Raw genomic sequence first — 19,644 nt, forward strand, 5'->3', positions numbered from 1 at the left:
TAGATACAGAGTAAAGCTCCCTCTACACTGTCCCATCAAACACTCCCAGGACAGGTACAGCATGGGGTTAGACACAGAGTAAAGCTCCCTCTACACTGTCCCATCAAACACTCCCAGGGCAGGTACAGCACGGGTTAGACACAGAGTAAAGCTCCCTCTACACTGTCCCATCAAACACTCCCAGGGCAGGTACAGCACGGGTTAGATACAGAGTAAAGCTCCCTCTACACTGTCCCATCAAACACACCCAGGGCAGGTACAGCAGGGGTTAGATACAGAGTAAAGCTCCCTCTACACTGTCCCATCAAACACTCCCAGGGCAGGTACAGGGGGTTAGATACAGAGTAAAGCTCCCTCTACACTGTCCCATCAAACACTCCCAGGGCAGGTACAGCACGGGTTAGATACAGAGTAAAGCTCCCTCTACACTGTCCCATCAAACACTCCCAGGGCAGGTACAGCACGGGTTAGATACAGAGTAAGCTCCCTCCATGCTAGCGAGTAGTGCACCTGTCTCAGGAGTGTATGGGTCCGTTTAGAGGGAACACAATGTCTGGCATATTGTACAACGACCACAGTCCGTGTAATCTCTGTGTAAATATATCTCTGCTTTAGCTGTCTTTCACACACAGATCAGAGATTGGTTTCTTAACATAATGAAGGTATTGTTCCCGAGGGAACAGCTGATGGAGAAAGCTGGAGGCTGCAGCTGTTCAGAATTCAATGGTTCAGACTCCATTCTTCAGGCGAATTCCTGGAGGAGGTTGGAGGATGGAGCAGGGCCAAACGGTCGCTGATTAGTTCAGTGCAGCAACTGGCTGGAGGGGCTAAGGTCTGCTGGTTATGTTAGGTCTCTGGGTCGGCTGGACTGCAACCCAACCCAACGTCAGCAGGACAGAGTGATTGCAAGTCGTGTTTACTGAGCGACCCTTGAGTGGTCGAACATCCGAGGGATTTTCTCCGAAGGTCGGTGGCGGAGGGGGGCGCTCGGAAACTGAGAAAGCGATAGAATAGGATTCAGGTAAGAGGAATTTGAAGGAGGCTTTGACACAGGAACAGCATTAGGCCAGTCAGCCCCTCGAACTCCAAGGGGGGAAATTCGGCCGCGCCTTGCTTGCGGCGTTAATCCAGGCGGAGCGGTAATTTTAGCGCCTCGAAAAAGTTTGCGCCTCCCGCCCAGAAATTGGTCAGAATCGGTGGAAGAGCTGACAGGAGCGATAACGCCTCCGTTGTACACCAGAGCTGGTGGAGGGGACGGGAGGGAGCGATAAAGAAGGTTTGGTCGGTACATTTCGTGGACCCAATGCGCAGGCACGGAACTCTGAATCAGATCATGGGAAAAGCCGAGTCTTAAAGGCGCGGCGTAGTATTGCACCCACGGAAGTTTTCAAAATCACTTGTTTTCCACCCACACTGTTATGCCTGTCTGCTGCTGCAAACTGGTAGGCTCACGCACCGTGCTGTGTGTAAACATTGCGCTGACTGTGATCTCCGAGGGAAACGCTTCCTCCTCCCTTTAAGTAGCCGCCAGTTAACGATTCTGCAAGCCCGGACCCACTGTGTTTCCAGACGGTGTTATTGGCGGGCGCTCAATGAGGCGGGCACCGAATTTACCGACCGGGGGCGCAAGTGTGGGCGTTGCACCAGGAATACGTCAGGATCGGAGCGATCGTCAGCAGCCAGGCGCTAATGGTTTGCGCCCCCGGTGAGCCTCTAACGAATATTCGGTCGGGGCGCTAAAAGCTGCGCGTCCGCTCACTAAGTTCCAACGCTCCAATTAATGCCGCCTCTGGCCTCTAACTGAGGCGTTAGACAGCCAACAATCCAGCCCATATAGCATCATAGAATGTTTACAGCACAGAAGGAGGCCATTCAGCCAGTTGAGCCCGTGCCGGCTCTCTGCAAGAGTCCCTCAGCTAGTCCCACTGCCCTGCCCTTTCCCCATAGCCCTGCAATTTCTTTTCCTTCAGGTACTTATCTAACTCCCTTTTGAAAGCAACGATTGAATCTGCCTCCACCACCCTTTCAGGCCGTGCATTCCAGAATTTTGTGAGGTACTTTGTCATGCCGACAAATCGTTGTACACCTGCGACAGCCTGTGGTGTCTGCATTTCGTTGATTGTGACCACTTTGCTTGGGTCGTCTTTGAGTCCATCACTCGACAGTATGTGTCCCATGTATTACACTTGGGAGCTCTTGTATTTGAACTTATTGAAGTTTTGTTTGATGTTTCGCTCTCTGCACCTCGGCATGAATTTGTGTAAGTTTGCATCACGATCGTGATTGGCCTTTTTACGTGTCTCGCTGCGTCCAGTGACCAAGACATCATTCTGCAATCTTGTAGACTCCATCCAGACCCTTGGGGTTCTGGTCTAGCTTCTGCTGGAAGATTTCCGGGGCAGGACTGATGCCAAATGGCATTCTATTATTATCACTATCGTCCCCATGGAGCCTGGAAGGTTGTGAGGTAGGAGGACTCTGTGTCTAGTTCACTTTGCAAGAAACCCTCCTTGCAGTCTGCTTTAGTGAAGACCTTTACATTTGACATCTGTGGCAAGATGTCATCGATCACAGGAAGAGGATAGTGTCCACGTTTCAAGGCATTGTTCAGATGTTGAGGGTTGATACATACTCGTATCTTTCCATTTGGTTTTTGTACCATCACTAAACTTGACACCCAATCCGTCAGTTCAACCACTTTCGTGATGATTTGTCGATTTTCCAAACTATTGAGTTCCTCTTTTAGCTATTGCATCCGTCTGGGTGGCATTACAGCTGGTGTCGCTGATTCATTAAGTTCAAGGTCCCTGGAGTCTGTTTTAGTGAGCTTCATGGATTTCATTTGCGCAACTGTGGCCTCAATAGTTTTACAGAGCATCTCACATTTATCGAGTGTTAGCCTTGATTCTTGCAACAGCCTCTTACGCAGAGTGTTATCAGATATTCCGCAGACTATGCGGTCTCTGATGAAATCATCCCTCAAATTGCTGAAATCACATATCTGTCAAAGCGCTCGTCCCCTTGTACTCAGCTGTTAAACTGGTACCGTTCAGAGATGATATTGGTTTTACCTTTACAGTGCTCTCCCCAGAGCTTCAAAATAATCTCAATTTCCTGCTGGTCTTCCTCTGATTTGTCGGGAAGATTATTGTGGATATCTGGGGCATCGCTGCCAATGGCAGTGAGAAACGTTGCAACCCCAACTCTATCTGGTTTTTCCACAAAATTCGTGATAATTTCATAGCTGTCCCACAGCTGTTTGAATTTTTTCCAGTTGGCTTTCCAATCGCCGGTCACCTGCAATGGAGGTGGGAAAGGAATGTGTGCGGGAGTTGGTACCGTGGTGGTCATGATAGCTCGCTACAGTTTAGGACTTTTAGTATGTCACATACATGTATACAGTTCAAATACCCAGAGGACTAGAACAAGTCTAATAGTAAAATATCGTGGCCATGTATTTGTAGAAATACTTTTTCAATCGAGTCTCTACAATAACCTATGCCACTTTAAGTTTACTTTACTAATGCCTCTAGATTATTTTACAAGCTTATGACTATTTATTACCCTTCACGGATCCACGCGCGATGTGTAGGAAGCGCGCTCTGCACTGCACTACTTAACGGCGATTTCGATCGGCTCGAAAAAATCTTACAGTTCCAATATTTCGGTCGTAGATGCGCTCGATGAAAGATCGGAAGTCTCTGCTTCCGACACCATCTATTTTATTGTCTCTTGAACACTCTTAGTTCAACAACTCTATTTATTTAGGAGATTTCAGGCCGCCTTGTGGAGCTTAAGAAGGTGTTCCTTCAGAGACCCTCTCTCTCAAATACAGCTCCCTAAACCTCCGAGCTAGAGGGCGCTATACATTACATCATTACGTTTGGTCAGTTACCTGATGCTGAACGCTTAAGATCTGCAACTGAAATTGATGTGCACTTTGCAATTTGCAAAGTTCCCTGACCAAACAGCAATTGCACTCTGAATGACCCAAACATGTGCTTACTTAACAGCAATCAGGCTTTGCCGTAAAGGGGCACTGCTCTCAGGCTAATACGTTGTGGGTGACATAATCCAACCCAAGTCCACCATCTTGGCTAGCTCTGAGTAATTGTGCTTTTCTTTTCCCTTTGTTCTTTTTGCAGGCCGCCATAGTTCTCCAGGTCTCGTACATCCCCCCTCCAGGGGCAGCACCCCTATTCCCACCGCCCGCTCAGCCTGAGGTGACGACGACAGCGGTGTCCTCGGATGCTGATGCCCTCACCGGTAAGGTGGTGTCGTGATCGGGCGGTAGGGGTGGAGGGTGATGGGGGTGGAGGTTGGAGGGTTGAGGGTGGAGGATGGGAGTGGCGGAGGCGGTGGGGCTGATGAGTGGTGGGGGTAGAGGGTGGGTGGGAGTGAGTGATGGAGGGCGGTGTGGGAAGGTCGGGAAATTTGGCCCGGACAATCGGAAATCGGTGGAGATCGGACACTAAAGTCCAAAAGCCTCGATCTCAGATTATAAGGACATAAGAACACAAGAAATAGGAGCAGGAGTCGGCCATTTGGCCCCTCGAGCCTGCTCCACCATTTAATAAGATCATGGCTGATCTGATCAGGGACTCAGCTCCACTTCCCTGCCCGCTCCCCATAACCTTTTATTCCCTTATCTCTCAAAAATCTGTCTATCTCCACCTTAAATATATTCAATGACCCAGCCTCCACAGTTCTCTGGGGCAGAGAATTCCACAGATTTACAACCCTCTGAGAGAAGAAATTCCTCCTCATCTCAGTTTTAAATGGGCGGCCCCTTATTCTAAGATTATGTCCGCCGAGTGGAATCACGACCCCTGTGCTTCTAACCCACAGAGGGAGAGCTGCATTATTGGAGGTGCCAGTCTTTGCATGAGATGATTCCATGGTCAGTGAGTCTGAAAGAAAGATTTGCGCTTATATAACACCAAGGTTTTCATATATAGGAATGTAGGAACAGGAGGAGGCCATTCAGTCCCTCGAGCCTGTTACACAGGAACAGGAGGAGGCCATTCAGTCCCTCGAGCCTGTTACACAGGAACAGGAGGAGGCCATTCAGTCCCTCGAGCCTGTTACACAGGAACAGGAGGAGGCCATTCAGCCCCTCGAGCCTGTTACACTGGAACAGGAGGAGGCCATTCAGCCCCTCGAGCCTGTTACACAGGAACAGGAGGAGGCCATTCAGTCCCTCGAGCCTGTTACACAGGAACAGGAGGAGGCCATTCAGTCCCTCGAGCCTGTTACACTGGAACAGGAGGAGGCCATTCAGTCCCTCGAGCCTGTTACACAGGAACAGGAGGAGGCCATTCAGCCCCTCGAGCCTGTTACACAGGAACAGGAGGAGGCCATTCAGCCCCTCGAGCCTGTTACACAGGAACAGGAGGAGGCCATTCAGCCCCACGAGCCTGTTACACAGGAACAGGAGGAGGCCATTCAGCCCCTCGAGCCTGTTACACAGGAACAGGAGGAGGCCATTCAGCCCCACGAGCCTGTTACACAGGAACAGGAGGAGGCTATTCAGCCCCTCGAGCCTGTTACACAGGAACAGGAGGAGGCCATTCAGCCCCTCTAGCCTGTTACACAGGAACAGGAGGAGGCCATTCAGCCCCTCGAGCCTGTTACACAGAAACAGGAGGAGGCTATTCAGCCCCTCGAGCCTGTTACACAGGAACAGGAGGAGGCCATTCAGCCCCTCTAGCCTGTTACACAGGAACAGGAGGAGGCCATTCAGTCCCTCGAGCCTGTTACACAAGAACAGGAGGAGGCCATTCAGCCCCTCGAGCCTGTTACACAGGAACAGGAGGAGGCCATTCAGCCCCTCTAGCTTGTTACACAGGAACAGGAGGAGGCCATTCAGCCTCTCGAGCCTGTTCTGCCATTCAATGAGATCATGGTTGATCTGTGATCTACCTCCATATACCCACCTTTGCCCCATATCCCTTGTTTCGTTTGGTCAACAAAAATGCATCAATCTCTTATTTAAAATTAACAATTGATCTCGCATTAATTTCCGTTTGTGGAAGAGAGTTCCAAACTTCTATCACCCTGTGTGTGTAGAAGTGTTTCCTAATTTCACTCCTGAAAGGTCTGGCTCTAATTTTTATACTGTGCCCCCCTAGTCCTGGACTCCCCAGCCAGTGGGAATAGTTTCTCTCTATCTACCCCATCCCCTCCCCTTAATATCTCGAAAACCTCGATCAAATCAGCCCTTAACTACTGATGTAGTCACCAACCTTATATAGTGAAACGTAACAGCCACATGACAAACAGCAAGATCCCACAGAAGCAGCAGAGGCGAATGAGCAATGAATGTGTTTGTGGTGGTGTTGTTTGAGGGAAGAGTGCCGAGTGGGACATCGGGAGGACACCCTGATCTTACCTTGATTCGAAAGACTTGCATTTAATTAGCGCCTTTCACAACCACTGGACGTCCCAAAGCGCTTTGCAGCCTTTGAAGTGAAGCCACTGTTGTAATGTAGGAAACGCGGCAGGCAAGTTGCGTGAGCTATAAATGGGAATGTTTCTGTTGTTTTTTTTTCACTTGCAACAGCAATGTGGCAATGACCAGATCATTTCTTTTAGTGATGTTGATTGAGGGATAAGTATTAGCCAGGACACCGGGGAGAACTCCCCTGCTCTTCATCGAATAGTGGACAAGAGCAAGGGCTGAGGCTCCTCCATCACTACCTCCTGGGTCCCCATACCTTCCTCGCTCGTAGTCACAGCCTAGATTTATGTGCTCAAGTCGCTGGAGTGGGACTTGAACCCACAACCTTCTGACTCAGAGGCGAGTGTGCTACCCACAGAGTCATGGCTGACACACCCCGTGGGTTCAGATTGCGGCCGGCGGGGGTGTTTGTCGTTCCGAGCGTGTAACTAACCCACTCTATAACTAACCCACTCTATTGTAACTCTCACTCCCGTCCGCCCTCCCCCCCAGCTACCCCATCCCCCACCCCTCACCGCCCACTTTCCATTTGCAACGGTTCGGAGCAATTGCTCTCCATCCGGCCTGAAGTGATGAAGTTAATGAAGTGTAACAGACCTTGACCTCCTGATCCTTTCAAACATTGTTTATTTCCGAGACAGCTCAGTCTTTCCACCGACTGCACGCTCGAGAACATTCTGGAAGGTCCTTCTCCTGCATTCCATTGGGATGACAGCCAGTCCCACAGGGTTCAGCTTGCCTTTCTTAACCCTTCTCCACCCTCCGGGAGCGTGAAATGCAAAGGGAAGCATTACGAAGAGTTTACATCGAAGCAGGCCCAACAGCTCCGTACCGGTGTTTATCCTCCACACGCGCCTCCTCCTACCCCCATCTTCATCTCACCCCATCAACATATCCTTCTATTCCTTTCTCCCTCATGTGTTTATCCAGCCTCCCTATAAGTGTATCTATCATCATCATCATAGGCAGTCCCTCGGAATTGAGGAAGACTTGCTTCCACTCTTAAAATGAGTCCTTAGGTGGCTGAACAGTCCATAGAAACATAGAAAATAGGTGCAGGAGAGGAAATGTTACAAGGACACCCTCAAAGCCCTTCGAGCCTGCACCGCCATTCAATGAGTTCATGGCTGAACAGTCCAATACAAGAACCACAGTCCCTGTCACAGGTGGGACAGACAGTGGTTGAAGGAAAGGGTGGGTGGGGAGTCTGGTTTGCCGCACGCTCCTTCCGCTGCCTGCGCTTGTTTTCTGCATGCTCTCTTCGACAAGACTCAAGGTGCTCAGCGCCCTCCCAGATGCACTTCCTCCACTTAGGGCGGTCTTTGGCCAGGGACTCCCAGGTGTCGGTGAGGATGTTGCACTTTATCAGGGAGGCTTTGAGGGTGTCCTTGTAACGTTTCCTCTGCCCATCTTTGGTTCGTTTGCCGTGAAGGAGTTCCGAGTAGAGTGCTTGCTTTGGGAGTCTCGTGTCTGGCATGCGGACAATGTGGCCCGCCCAGCGGAGCTGGTCGAGTGTGGTCAGTGTTTCGACGCTGGGGATGTTGGCCTGGTCGAGGACGCTAACGTTGGTGCACTAATGTTAATGCAGCAATGCAGCGATACAACTTACCTCAACCACTCCCTGTGGCAGCGAGTTCCACATTCTCACCGCTCTCTGGGTAAAGAAGTTTCTTCTGAATTCCCTTTTGGATTTATTTGTGACTATTTTATAATAATACTCCTCCCCAAGAGGAAACATCTTCTCTACGTCGACCCGATCAAACCCTTTCATAATCTTAAAGACCTCCATCACCCCTCAGCCGTCTTTTTAATAGCACACTCATCGCACACTCATCAATGGGACGGGAGCTCAGGAGGCCGACCGAATTTCCCCTTGGTGGGCTGCCCACGTGCTAGATGAGAAAAATGAAGAAAAAACAAGTTTCCAAAAGTTTCCCTCACCTCACACTTCCCCGCTGGTGCCATCAATACACAAATGCTAAAAAAAATAAACATAACGACTGACCTTGATCCCTGGGCGCCCCCGCTCCGGGACCCTCGATGTCCCGACACCTTTCCCAGGCCGTACAGACGCCTGCCGGTAAAGACGCCACACTCACCGGATACCACAGCGGCGGCGGCAAGGGGGCGCTGCACGCTCGATGACGTCACCGCGAGGGTGGCGGCAGAGCGCGCAGCGGTAGGCTATGGCACCACCCCCACCGGCCAACTCAATTTACCGCGGGCCGAGAAACCCGCTCTCCTACCGACGGTAAGGATTTGGCCGCCCGTTGCCCGCCCCCTCTCTGCCGTTAACGGGTGGCGTTAGAAACCGAATTCCGACCCCCTTGTACTTTAATCATCTCACCAACCTGAGATCGCCAGCGTTCTCTCACCTCGTACACCATGGGACTCTGACCACCCCTCGGTCGCCTGTAACCTCTCACCTTTGTGCCCTTGGTACGCCGACCAATGCAACAATAGAACATCAACAGCGCCTTCCCGGCTTATGTTCGTGATATTTTTTTACCTGCAGACACCGGCGGCGAGGGAGAGGAGGACACGGAAGACCCTCTGGGCACGGGCGATGAGGCCGAACCCTCGCCGGGGACGCCGGGGACTGAGCTTCCCGCTATGCCGAAGAAATCACCAACCAACGTGGTCCACGGGATCAAGAAAAGGAAACGACCGAGCAGAAACCTGCTTCCCAACAAGCCGCAGGACTTCCAGGCAAGTTACTCCATAGGTTTGGGCGTGTGGGACTAAGACCCTATGTGTGAGGAGGACACAGAAAACCTGCAAAAGGACATAGGCAGGCTAAGTGAGTGGGCAGAAATTTGGCAGATGGAGTATAATGTTGGAAAGTGTGAGGTTATGCACTTTGGCAGAAAAAAAATCAAGGAGCAAGTTATTATTTAAATGGAGAAAGTGCTGCAGTACAGCGGGACCTGGGGGTACTTGTGCATGAAACACAAAAGGATAGTATGCAGGTACAGCAAGTGATCAGGAAGGCCAATGGTATCTTGACCTTTATTGCAAAGGGGAAGGAGTATAAAAGCAGGGAAGTCTTGCTACAGTTATATAAGGTATTGGTGAGGCCACACCTGGAATACTGCGAGCAGTTTTGGTTTCCACATTTAAGAAAGGATATACTTGCTTTGGAGGCAGTTCAGAGAAGGTTCACTAGGTTGATTCCGAAGATGAGGGGGTTGATTTATGAGGAGGTTGGGCCTCTAATCATTGGAATTCAGAAGAATGAGAGGTGATCTTATTGAAATGTATAAGATTATGAGGGGGTTTGACAAGGTGGATGCAGAGAGGATGTTTCCACTGATGGGGAAGAGTAGAACTAGAGGACATGATCTTAGAATAAGGGGCCGCCTATTTAAAACTGAGATGAGGAGAAATTTCTTCTCTCAGAGGGTTGTAAATCTGTGGAATTCACTGCCTCAGGGAGCTGTGGAAGCTGGGGCATTGAATACATTTAAGACAGAGATAGACAGTTTCTTAACCGATAAGGAAATAAGGTGTTATGGGGAGCGGGCAGGGAAGTGGAGCTGAGTCCATGATCGGATCAGCCATGATCGTATTAAATGGCGGAGCAGACTCGAGGGACCGTATGGCCTACTCCTGCTCCTATTAAAGAGGGCAGGAGTGAAATCAATCCTGGGAAATAGTGCTAAAGAATTGATGGCGACTCTCACTATTATTCCCTGCTTGATTTTCTTTTTCCGTTGAGTCTTGCCATCAGGATCGTTTTTAAAGAGACAGGAATCGAAATTCAGATTATACTGCCATCCATTACCGCGGGCAGGAGGCGGCTAACGGTCAGCAAAGGCCTACCGTCGGCGTTAAGTGGCATCCACGCCTGCGCAGAAATTCAGTCGGCTCTTTGGCAGAGACACCAAGAGGTAACGCTGTACTGGCTAATGCCACCTGTGTGGTGATGTCATCCAGCGTGCAATGCCCCCTTGTCGCCTCTATAGAGGAACTGAAGGAAATTCTTATTAGGCGGGAAATTGTGTGAGGAAAATTGATGGGATTGAAGCCTGATAAATCCCCAGGGCCTGATAGTCTGAATCCCAGAGTACTTAAGGAAGTGGCCCTAGAAATAGTGGATGCATTGGTGATCATTTTCCAACAGTCTATCGACTCTGGATCAGTTCCTATGGACTGGAGGGTAGCTAATGTAACACCACTTATTAAAAAAGGAGGGAGCGAGAAAACGGGTAATTATAGACCGGTTAGCCTGACATCAGTAGCAGGGAAAATGTTGGAATCAATTATTAAGGATGAAATAGCAGCGCTTTTGGAAAGCAGTGACAGGATCGGTCCAAGTCAGCATGGATTTATGAAAGGGAAATCATGCTTGACAAATCTTCTGGAATTTTTTGAGGATGTAACTAGTAGAGTGGACAAGGGAGAACCAGTGGATGTGGAGTAGTTGGACTTTCAAAAGGCTTTTGACAAGGTCCCACACAAGCAATTGGAGTGCAAAATTAAAGCACATGATATTGGGGGTAATGTACTGACGTGGATAGAGAACTGGTTGGCAGACAGGAAGCAGAGAGTCGGGATAAACAGGTCCTTTTCAATGGCAAGTGACTAGTGGGGTGTCGCAGGGCTCAGTGCTGTGACCCCAGCTATTTACAATATACATTAATGATTAAGATGAAGGAATTGAATGTAATATCTCCAAGTTTGCAGATGACACTAAGCTGGGGTGGTGGTGTGAGCTGTGAGGAGGACGCTAAGAGGCTGCAGGGTGACTTGGACAGGTTAGGTGAGTGAGCAAATGCATGGCAGATGCAGTATAATGTGGATAAGTGGGAGGTTATCTACTTTGGTGGCAAAAACACGAAGGCAGAATATTATCTGAATGGGGCAGATTAGGAAAAGGAGAGGTGCAACGAGACCTGCGTATTATGGTACATCAGTCATTGAAAGTTGGCATGCAGATACAGCAGGTGGTGAAGAAGGCAAATGGTATGTTGGCCTTCATAGCGAGGGGATTTGAGTATAAGAGCAGGGAGGTCTTACTGCAGTTGTACAGGGCCTTGGTGAGGCCTCACCTGGAATATTGTGTTCAGTTTTGGTCTCCTAATCTGAGGAAGGACGTTCTTGCTTTTGAGGGAGTGCAGTGAAGGTTCACCAGACTGATTCCCGGGATGGCAGGACTGACATATGAGGAGAGACTGGATCGACTGGGCCTGTATTCACTGGAGTTTCGAAGTATAAGAGGGGATCTCATAGAAACATATAAAATTCTGACGGGACTGGACAGGTTAGATGCTGGAAGAATGTTCCCGATGTTGGGGAAGTCCAGAACCAGGGGACACAGTCTAAGGATAAGGGGTAAGCCATTTAAGACTAGGATGAGGAGAAATCTCTTCACTCAGAGAGTTGTTAACCTGTGGAATAACCTGCCGCAGAGAGTTGTTGATGCCAGTTCGTTGGATATATTCAAGAGGGAGTTAGATGTGGCCCTTACGGCTAAAGGGATCAAGGGGTATGGAGTGAAAGCAGGAAAGGGGTACTGAGGTGAATAATCAGCCATGATCTTATTGAATGGTAGAGCAGGCTCGAAGGGCCGAATGGCCTACTCCTGCACCTATTTTCTCTGTTTCTATGGTGATATTTAGTTTGAACGTTGGCCTTCCCGGCACACGTTTCTAACAGCCTGGAAAAACTGGTGGTTAAAGAAAGGAACTCGGGCAGAATTGGCCAGAGAGCAAGTGACGTTTTTTTTTCTTTATTTATTTCTTCATTTTTTCATTAGTTGTAACAGTGGGGAATTGTGTGTGTTCAGGCGGAGAAGTTTGAGTTTTTTTTTCTTTCTTCCCGTTTTCCAGTGAGCATGGCAGCAGTCTGCCGTGGGAAAATTCGGTCGGCCTCCTGAGCTCCTGCCCAAGGACGTTTGTGCAATGCAACTTGTTAGCGCTGCTCTCTCATCTTTGGGCGTAAAATCTTAATTTGTTCATTTTGAGGCTGTACCTAACACCTGGCGCTAAAATCAGCAATCGGGTGGTAACACCGCCTCAAAACCGGCCTTAACCAATTTCGGCCCCATAGTCTTGTTACTGGAAACCCTTTTAATGGGAAAGTAAAGCGGCTAAATGATTACTGCAATTATATAGGGTCCTGGTGAGACCGCACCTGGAGTATTGTGTACAGTTTTGGTCACCTTACCTAAGGAAGGATTTACTTGCCATAGAGGGAATGCAAGGAAGCTTCATCAGACTGATTCCTGGGATGGGGGGATTGTCCTGTGAGGAGAGATTGAGTAGACTGGGACTATATTCTCTTGTGTTTAGAAGAATGAGATGTGATCTCATTGAAACATACAAAATTCTTACAGGGATTGACAGGGTAGATGCAGAGAGGATGTTTCATCTGGCTGGGGAGTCTAGAACCAGGGGCCACAGTCTCAGAATAAGGGGTCGGCCATTTAGGACTGAGATGAGGAGAAACTTCTTCACCCAGAGGGTGGTGAACCTTCGGAATTCTCTACCTGAGAGGGCTGTGGAGGCTCAGTCGTTGAGTATATTTAAGACAGAGAGCGATTGATTTTTGGATGTTAAGGGAATTGAGGGATATGGGAACAGTGCAGGAAAGTGGAGTTTAGGTAGAAGATCAGCCATGATCTCATTGAAAGGCGAAGCAGGCTTGAGGGGCCCAATGGCTAAATTCTGCTCCTAATTCATACGTTCGTTCCTATAACAAACGTCAAGTCCTATAATGTTGATCAATTCAAGGCCTGAGCAGAATTGATTTTTATACGTCAGTCGGCCAGCAGCCAGAACAATAGCAGGAAGTTATCTGGCGTGGACACTGCAGGAAGGAGGAAATGAGTGAGACTGGCCTTGGGATTCGTAGTTACCTGTTGGATAAAAAGTGACCCAATTCACACACTTTCCCCCCTCAATTCAACCCATGGAAACACGGGGATGTGAAAAGCTCATTCCACCCGTCAAACCTGCTCAGCCATTTTGTTAAACATGACAGCTCTTAAGAACATAAGAAATAGGAACATGAGTCGGCCATACGGCCCCTCGAGCCTGCTCCACCATTCAATAAGATCATGGCTGATCTGATCATGGACTCAGCTCCACTTCCCTGCCCACTCCCCATAACCCTTTACTCCCTTATCGCTCAAAAATCTGTCTATCTCCGCCTTAAATATATTCAATGACCCAGCCCCCACAACTCTCTGGGGCAGAGAATTCCATAGATTTACAACCCTCTGAGAGAAGAAATTTCTCCTCATCTTAGTTTTAAATGGGCGGCCCCTTATTCTGAGACTATGTCCCTAGTTTTAGTTTCCCCTATGAATGCAAATATCTTCTCTGCATCCACCTTGTCGAGCCCTCTCATTATCTTATATGTTTCAATAAGATCACTTCTTATTGTTCTGAACTCCAATGTGTATCGGCCCAACCTACTCAACCTATCCTCATAAGTCAACCCCCTCATCTCCAGAATCAACCTAGTGAACCTTCTCTGAACAGCCTCCAATGCAAGTATATCCTTCTTCAAATACGGAGACCAAAACTGTACGCAGTACTCCAGGTGTGGCCTCACCAATACCCTGTGCAGTTGTAGCAGGACTTCTCTGCTTTTATACTCTATCCCCCTTGCAATAAAGGCCAATGTTCCATTTGCCTTCCTGATCACTTGCTGTACCTGCATACTCACTTTTAGTGTTTCATGCACAAGGACCCCCAGGTCCCTCTGTACTGCAGCACTTTGCAGTTTTTCTCCATTTAAATTATAATTTGCTTTTCTATTTTTTCTGCCAAAGTGGATAATAACCATACATTTTCCCACATTATACTTTACCTGCCAAATTTTTGCCCACTCACTTAGCCTGTATATTTCCCCTTTGCAAATGATTTGTGTCCTCCTCACAATTTGGTTTCCCACCCATCTTTGTATTAGCAGCAAATTTGGATACATTACACTCGGTCCCTTCATCCAAGTCATTAGTATAGATCTCTATCTACATTTTCCTACATTGGAACAATGACTGCGTTTCAAAAGTAATCCTTGGCTGTGAAGTGCTTTGGGACTTCCTGAGGTCGTAAAAGGCGCTATAGGCAGATTTTTTAATGCAGAGCCTGCAACAATGGCTTTCAAGGCAGGTCCAAACAGTACCTGTGGTATTTGTTATGCACAAGGACATGAATTGGCACATTTTAAAAGCTTGTGAATATAATTATTTTTTGAATTTACTGAGAAACTGACTACTTGCCAAATTTTAAAAGATAATTTCAGTTATTTAAAGCCAGATTACTCAGCCCACACTGCGATATTTGTGCGCACTAGTTCGTGCAGCAGAGCTGGTCTCCAGTCGTCTTGGTCAACCCTTGCCCCTGGACCAAGACCTAGCTCTGTCAAGCCCGTGTGGTGGCTGGTGTGCAACGGCCACCCCATGTTAAAAAAATCCACGCTTCAAGATGCAGTTCAGGACTGGAATATCGGGTCCTTCATTTAAACACCTGTGACCTCATCCCTTTTTGTGTGGAAGCAAGTCATCCTCATTCGAGGAACTGCCTAGGATGATGATTCACAGATTTGTGGACTCGACACACGAGCAATATTTTCTCAAGTTAAATTTTTTTTTAAATTACATTCTAAAACGCTGCCCAATTGCACTGGTTCGTGGAAGTTCGGTATGCAAATGAGTTTGAGCGGAAACCCTTCTCAATTTCCCCAATACTAGCGCAACTGCACCAAAAGTGGAAATTCTACATCCTCCCCCCACCGTCCCTTTACCATAACTCAGACCCTTCAGCCCAGATACCATATTGGTCTCCCATCGCTAGACTTTATCCAAGGCTAAGTTGGGAAATCGAAACCTAACCCCAATGTTCTAGATGAACCCTACTCCAGCAATCTGTACATCAGAACATAAGAATTAGGAGCAGCAGGAGGCCATTCGGCCCCTCGAGCCTGCTCCACCATTCAATGAGATCATGGCTGATCTTTTACCTCAGTCCCACCTTCCCGCACTATCCCCATATCCCTTGATTCCCTTAGTATCCAAAAATCTATCGATCTCTATCTTGAATATACTCAAAGACTGAGCCTCCACAGCCCTATGGGGTAGAGAATTCTAAAGATTCTGAGTGAAGAAGTTTCTCCTCATCTCAGCCCTAAATGGCCGACCCCTTATTCTGAGACCATGACCCCTGGTTATAGACTCCCCAGCCCGGGGAAACATCCACCCTGCATCTGCCCTGTAAGAATTTTGTATGTTTCAGAGATCACCTCTCATTCTTCGAAACTCTGGAGAATATTGTCTGAGTCTGTTCAATATCTTCCCTAAAGGACAATCCCTCCATCCCAGGGATCAGTCTGGTGAACCTTCGTTGCACTCCCTCTATGGCAATTATGTCCTTCCTTGGATAAGGAGACCAAAACTGTACACAATACTCCAGGTGTGGTCTCACCAGGGCCTTGTAAAATTGCAATATGACTTTACTATTATATCCCCTTCCTTTTTTAATAAAGGCCAACACACCATTTGCTTTCCTAACTGCTTGCTCTACCTGCATGTTAACTTTCAGTGATTCACGTACAAGGACACCCAAGGGCCCTCTGAACACCAACATTTCACAATCTCTCACCATTCGAAAAGTCTTTAGCAATACTCACTTTAATTTTAAGTCCTACATCATCACTTGTTCAAAATCCTGGAACTCCCGACCTAACGGCGCAATGGGAGCGCCTTCATCACAAAACGCTCACCATCACCTTCTCAATGGCACCATGGGATGGGCAATAAATGCTGGCCTTGCCAGCGACGCCCACATCCCATGAATGAATAAATACATATTCGAGCATGCAACCCAGTATCCAGTAGTCATTCTGATTGCATTTCGCAGCTACTAGTCTGCTACTGGTGACCGGTGTCAGAGAGCCCCAAAGCCGTTTGTTCAGCTGCTGCCCTAGTGATTCCCCTTGTAGATTCCACTCCCATTCACCATTTGCAAATCATCATCATCATAGGCAGTCCTTCGAAATCGAAGACTTGCTTCCACTCTAAAAGTGAGTTCTCAGGTGACGGAACAGTCCAATACAGGAATTACAGTCTCTGTCACAGGTGGGACAGACAGTGGTTGAAGGAAAGGGTGGGTGGGGAGTCTGGTTTGCCGCACACTCCTTCCGCTGTCTGCACTTGATTTCTGCATGCTCTCGGCGCCGAGACTCGAGGTGCTCAGCGCCCTCCCGGATGCACTTCCTCCACTTAGGGCGGTCTTTGGCCAGGGACTCCCAGGTGTCGGTGGGGATGTTCCTCACACCTGTTACATCAAACTGCATCTCTCATCATTCTGTCCACTTGTTTTGTGGCCTTCTGGACTTTATTCATCTCCTCACAGTTCATGATTCTTCCCATCACGGGTATCATAGAAACATAGAAACATAGAAAATAGGTGCAGGAGTAGGCCATTTGGCCCTTCGAGCCTGCATCGCCATTCAATAAGATCATGGCTGATCATTCCCTCAGTACCCCTTTCCTGCTTTCCCTCCATAGCCCTTGATCCCCTTAGCCATAAGGGCCATATCTAACTCCCTCTTGAATATATCCAATGAACTGGCATCAACAACTCTTTGCGGCAGGGAATTCCACAAGTTAACAACTCTCTGAGTGAAGAAGTTTCTCCTCATCTCAGTCTTAAATGGCCTACCCCTTATTCTAAGACTATGTCCCCTGGTTCTGGACTTCCCCAACATCGGAAACATTCTTCCAGCATCTAACCTGTCCAGTCCTGTCAGAATCTTATACGTTTCTATGAGATCTCCTCTCATCCTTCTAAACTCCAGTGAATAAAGGCCCAGTTGATCCAGTCTCTCCTCATATGACAGTCCAGCCATCCCTAGAATTAGTCTGGTGAACCTTCGCTGCAATCCCTCAATAGCAAGAACATCCTTCCTCGGATTAGGAGACCAAAACTGAACACTTCCAGGTGAGACCTCACTAAGACCCTGTACAACTACAGTAAGACCTCCCTGCTCCTATACTCAAAGCCCCTAGCTATGAAGGCCAACATACCATTTGCCCTCTTCACCGCCTGCTGTACCTGCATGCCCACTTTCAGTGACTGATGAACCATGACACTCAGGTCTTGTTGCACCTCCTCTTTTCCTAATCTGCCGCCATTCAGATAATATTCTGCCTTCGTGATTTTGCCCCCAAAGTGGATAACCTCACATTTATCCACATTATACTGCATCTGCCATGCATTTGCCCACTCACCTAACCTGTCCAAGTCACCCTGCAGCCTCTTAGCGTCCTCCTCACAGCTCACACCGCCACCCAGTTTAGTGTCTTCTGTAAACTTGGAGATATTACACTCAATTCCTTCATCCAAATCGTTAATGTCTATTGTTAATAGCTGGGGTCCCAGTACTGAGCCCTGCGGCACTCCACTAGCCTGCCATTCTGAAAAGGACCCGTTTATCCCGACTCTCTGCTTCCTGTCTGCCAACAAGTTCTCTATCCACGTCAGTACATTACCCCCAATATCATTCGCTTTGATTTTGCACACCAATCTCTTGTGCGGGACCTTGTCAAAAGCCTTTTGAAAGTCCAAATACACCACATCCACTGCTTCTCCCTTGTCCACTCTGCTAGTTACATCCTCAAAAAATTCCAGAAGATTCGTCAAGCATGTTTTCCCTTTCATATGTCCATGCTGACTTGGACCAATCTTGCCACTGCTTTCCAAATGCGCTGCTATTGCATCCTTAATGATTGATTCCAACATTTTCCCCACTACTGATGTCAGGCTAACCGGTCTATAATTACCCGTTTTCTCTCTCCCTCCTTTTTCAAAAAGTGGTGTTACATTAGCTACCCTCCAGTCCATAGGAACTGCTCCCGAGTCGATAGACTGTTGGAAAATGATCACTAGTGCATCCACTATTTCTGGGGCAACTTCCTTAAGTACTCTGGGATGCAGACTCTGGGATGCAGAGATGAGATCACCTCTGAACTGCCATTTAGTCATGTCTGTAATGTATTTGCTTCATGCTGCTGTTAAGAACTAGTTGGTTTATTAGCAAAAGGTTTAACAATCACACTACACATGACCAGTTCATCCACCGGGATCACAACCACCTGCCTCATCGTGGATCCCCTGTACGCAAGAGGCTGGGGTTTTATTGAGTTTTGTGAACATCATGTGACTGGCTAAGCCACTCCCTGCTCAACAGCTCTACAAACCTGTGTACCATCATCATAGGCACTTCCTCGGAATCGTGGAAGACTTGCTTCCACTCTAAAAATGAATCCTTAGATGGCTTATCAGCCCAATACGAGAGCCACAGTTCCTGTCACAAATGGGACAGATAGTCGTTGTGGGAAAGGGTGGGTGGGACTGGTTTGCCGCACGCTCTATCTGTTGCCTGCATTGATTTTTGCAGCTCTCATCTGTTCCCAAATCCAAGTTATATGGGAAATTAGGAAGTCAGAATAAAGATTAAGGTCCATCTAGTTCGCCTTCTCCCATCCTGGTATTCATACGCTACAACAAAAATGGAGTTGTTGACCAATCACGGCAATCGATCTCCATCAATGAGTCTACAACAGGCCCAGATATTGAACCACCTTGAACTGTTATGTCTTTAGATGCTCTGATAATGACTCCACAAGGCAATGTGTTGTACTTGAAATGTTGTGACCTTAGTCAGGCAGCAATTAATGAATATGATATAATTGGCATCATGAAGACATGGCTCCAGGGTGACCAAGACTGGGAACTCAATATCCAGGGGTATTCAACATTCAGGAAGGATAAACAGAAAGGAAAAGGAGGTGGGGTAGCGTTGCTGGTTAAAGAGGAAATTAACACAATAGTAAGGAAGGACATTAGCTTGGATGATGTGGAATCGGTATGGGTGGAGTTACGACATACCAAAGGGCAGAAAACACTAGTGTGAGTTGTGTACAGACCACCAAACAGTAGTAGTGAGGTTGGGGACAGCATCAAACAAGAAATTAGGGATGCGTGCAATAAAGGTACAGCAGTTATCATGGGCGAATTTAATCTACATATAGATTGGGCTAACCAAACTGGTAGCAATGCGGTGGAGGAGGATTTCCTGGAGTGTATTAGGGATGGTTTTCTAGACCCATATGTTGAGGAACCAACTAGACGGCTGGCCATCCTAGACTGGGTGATGTGTAATGAGAAAGGACT

The 19,644-nt window shown here is 48.0% G+C and overlaps 1 protein-coding gene across 1 annotated transcript in view; it reads left to right on the forward strand.

Moving 5' to 3' along the window:
• Positions 1–19,644, forward strand: part of LOC139228386 (dysferlin-like) — a 254,499-nt gene that overhangs the window by 152,619 nt on the left and 82,236 nt on the right. The window contains exons 5-6 of the mRNA XM_070859520.1: positions 4,146–4,266; positions 8,976–9,169. Coding sequence (XP_070715621.1) covers positions 4,146–4,266; positions 8,976–9,169 — 315 coding nt within the window. The remainder of the gene's footprint in view (positions 1–4,145; positions 4,267–8,975; positions 9,170–19,644) is intronic.

This window comes from Pristiophorus japonicus, chromosome 2 (assembly GCF_044704955.1).
Source record: "Pristiophorus japonicus isolate sPriJap1 chromosome 2, sPriJap1.hap1, whole genome shotgun sequence".
Taxonomy (NCBI): domain Eukaryota; kingdom Metazoa; phylum Chordata; class Chondrichthyes; family Pristiophoridae; genus Pristiophorus; species Pristiophorus japonicus.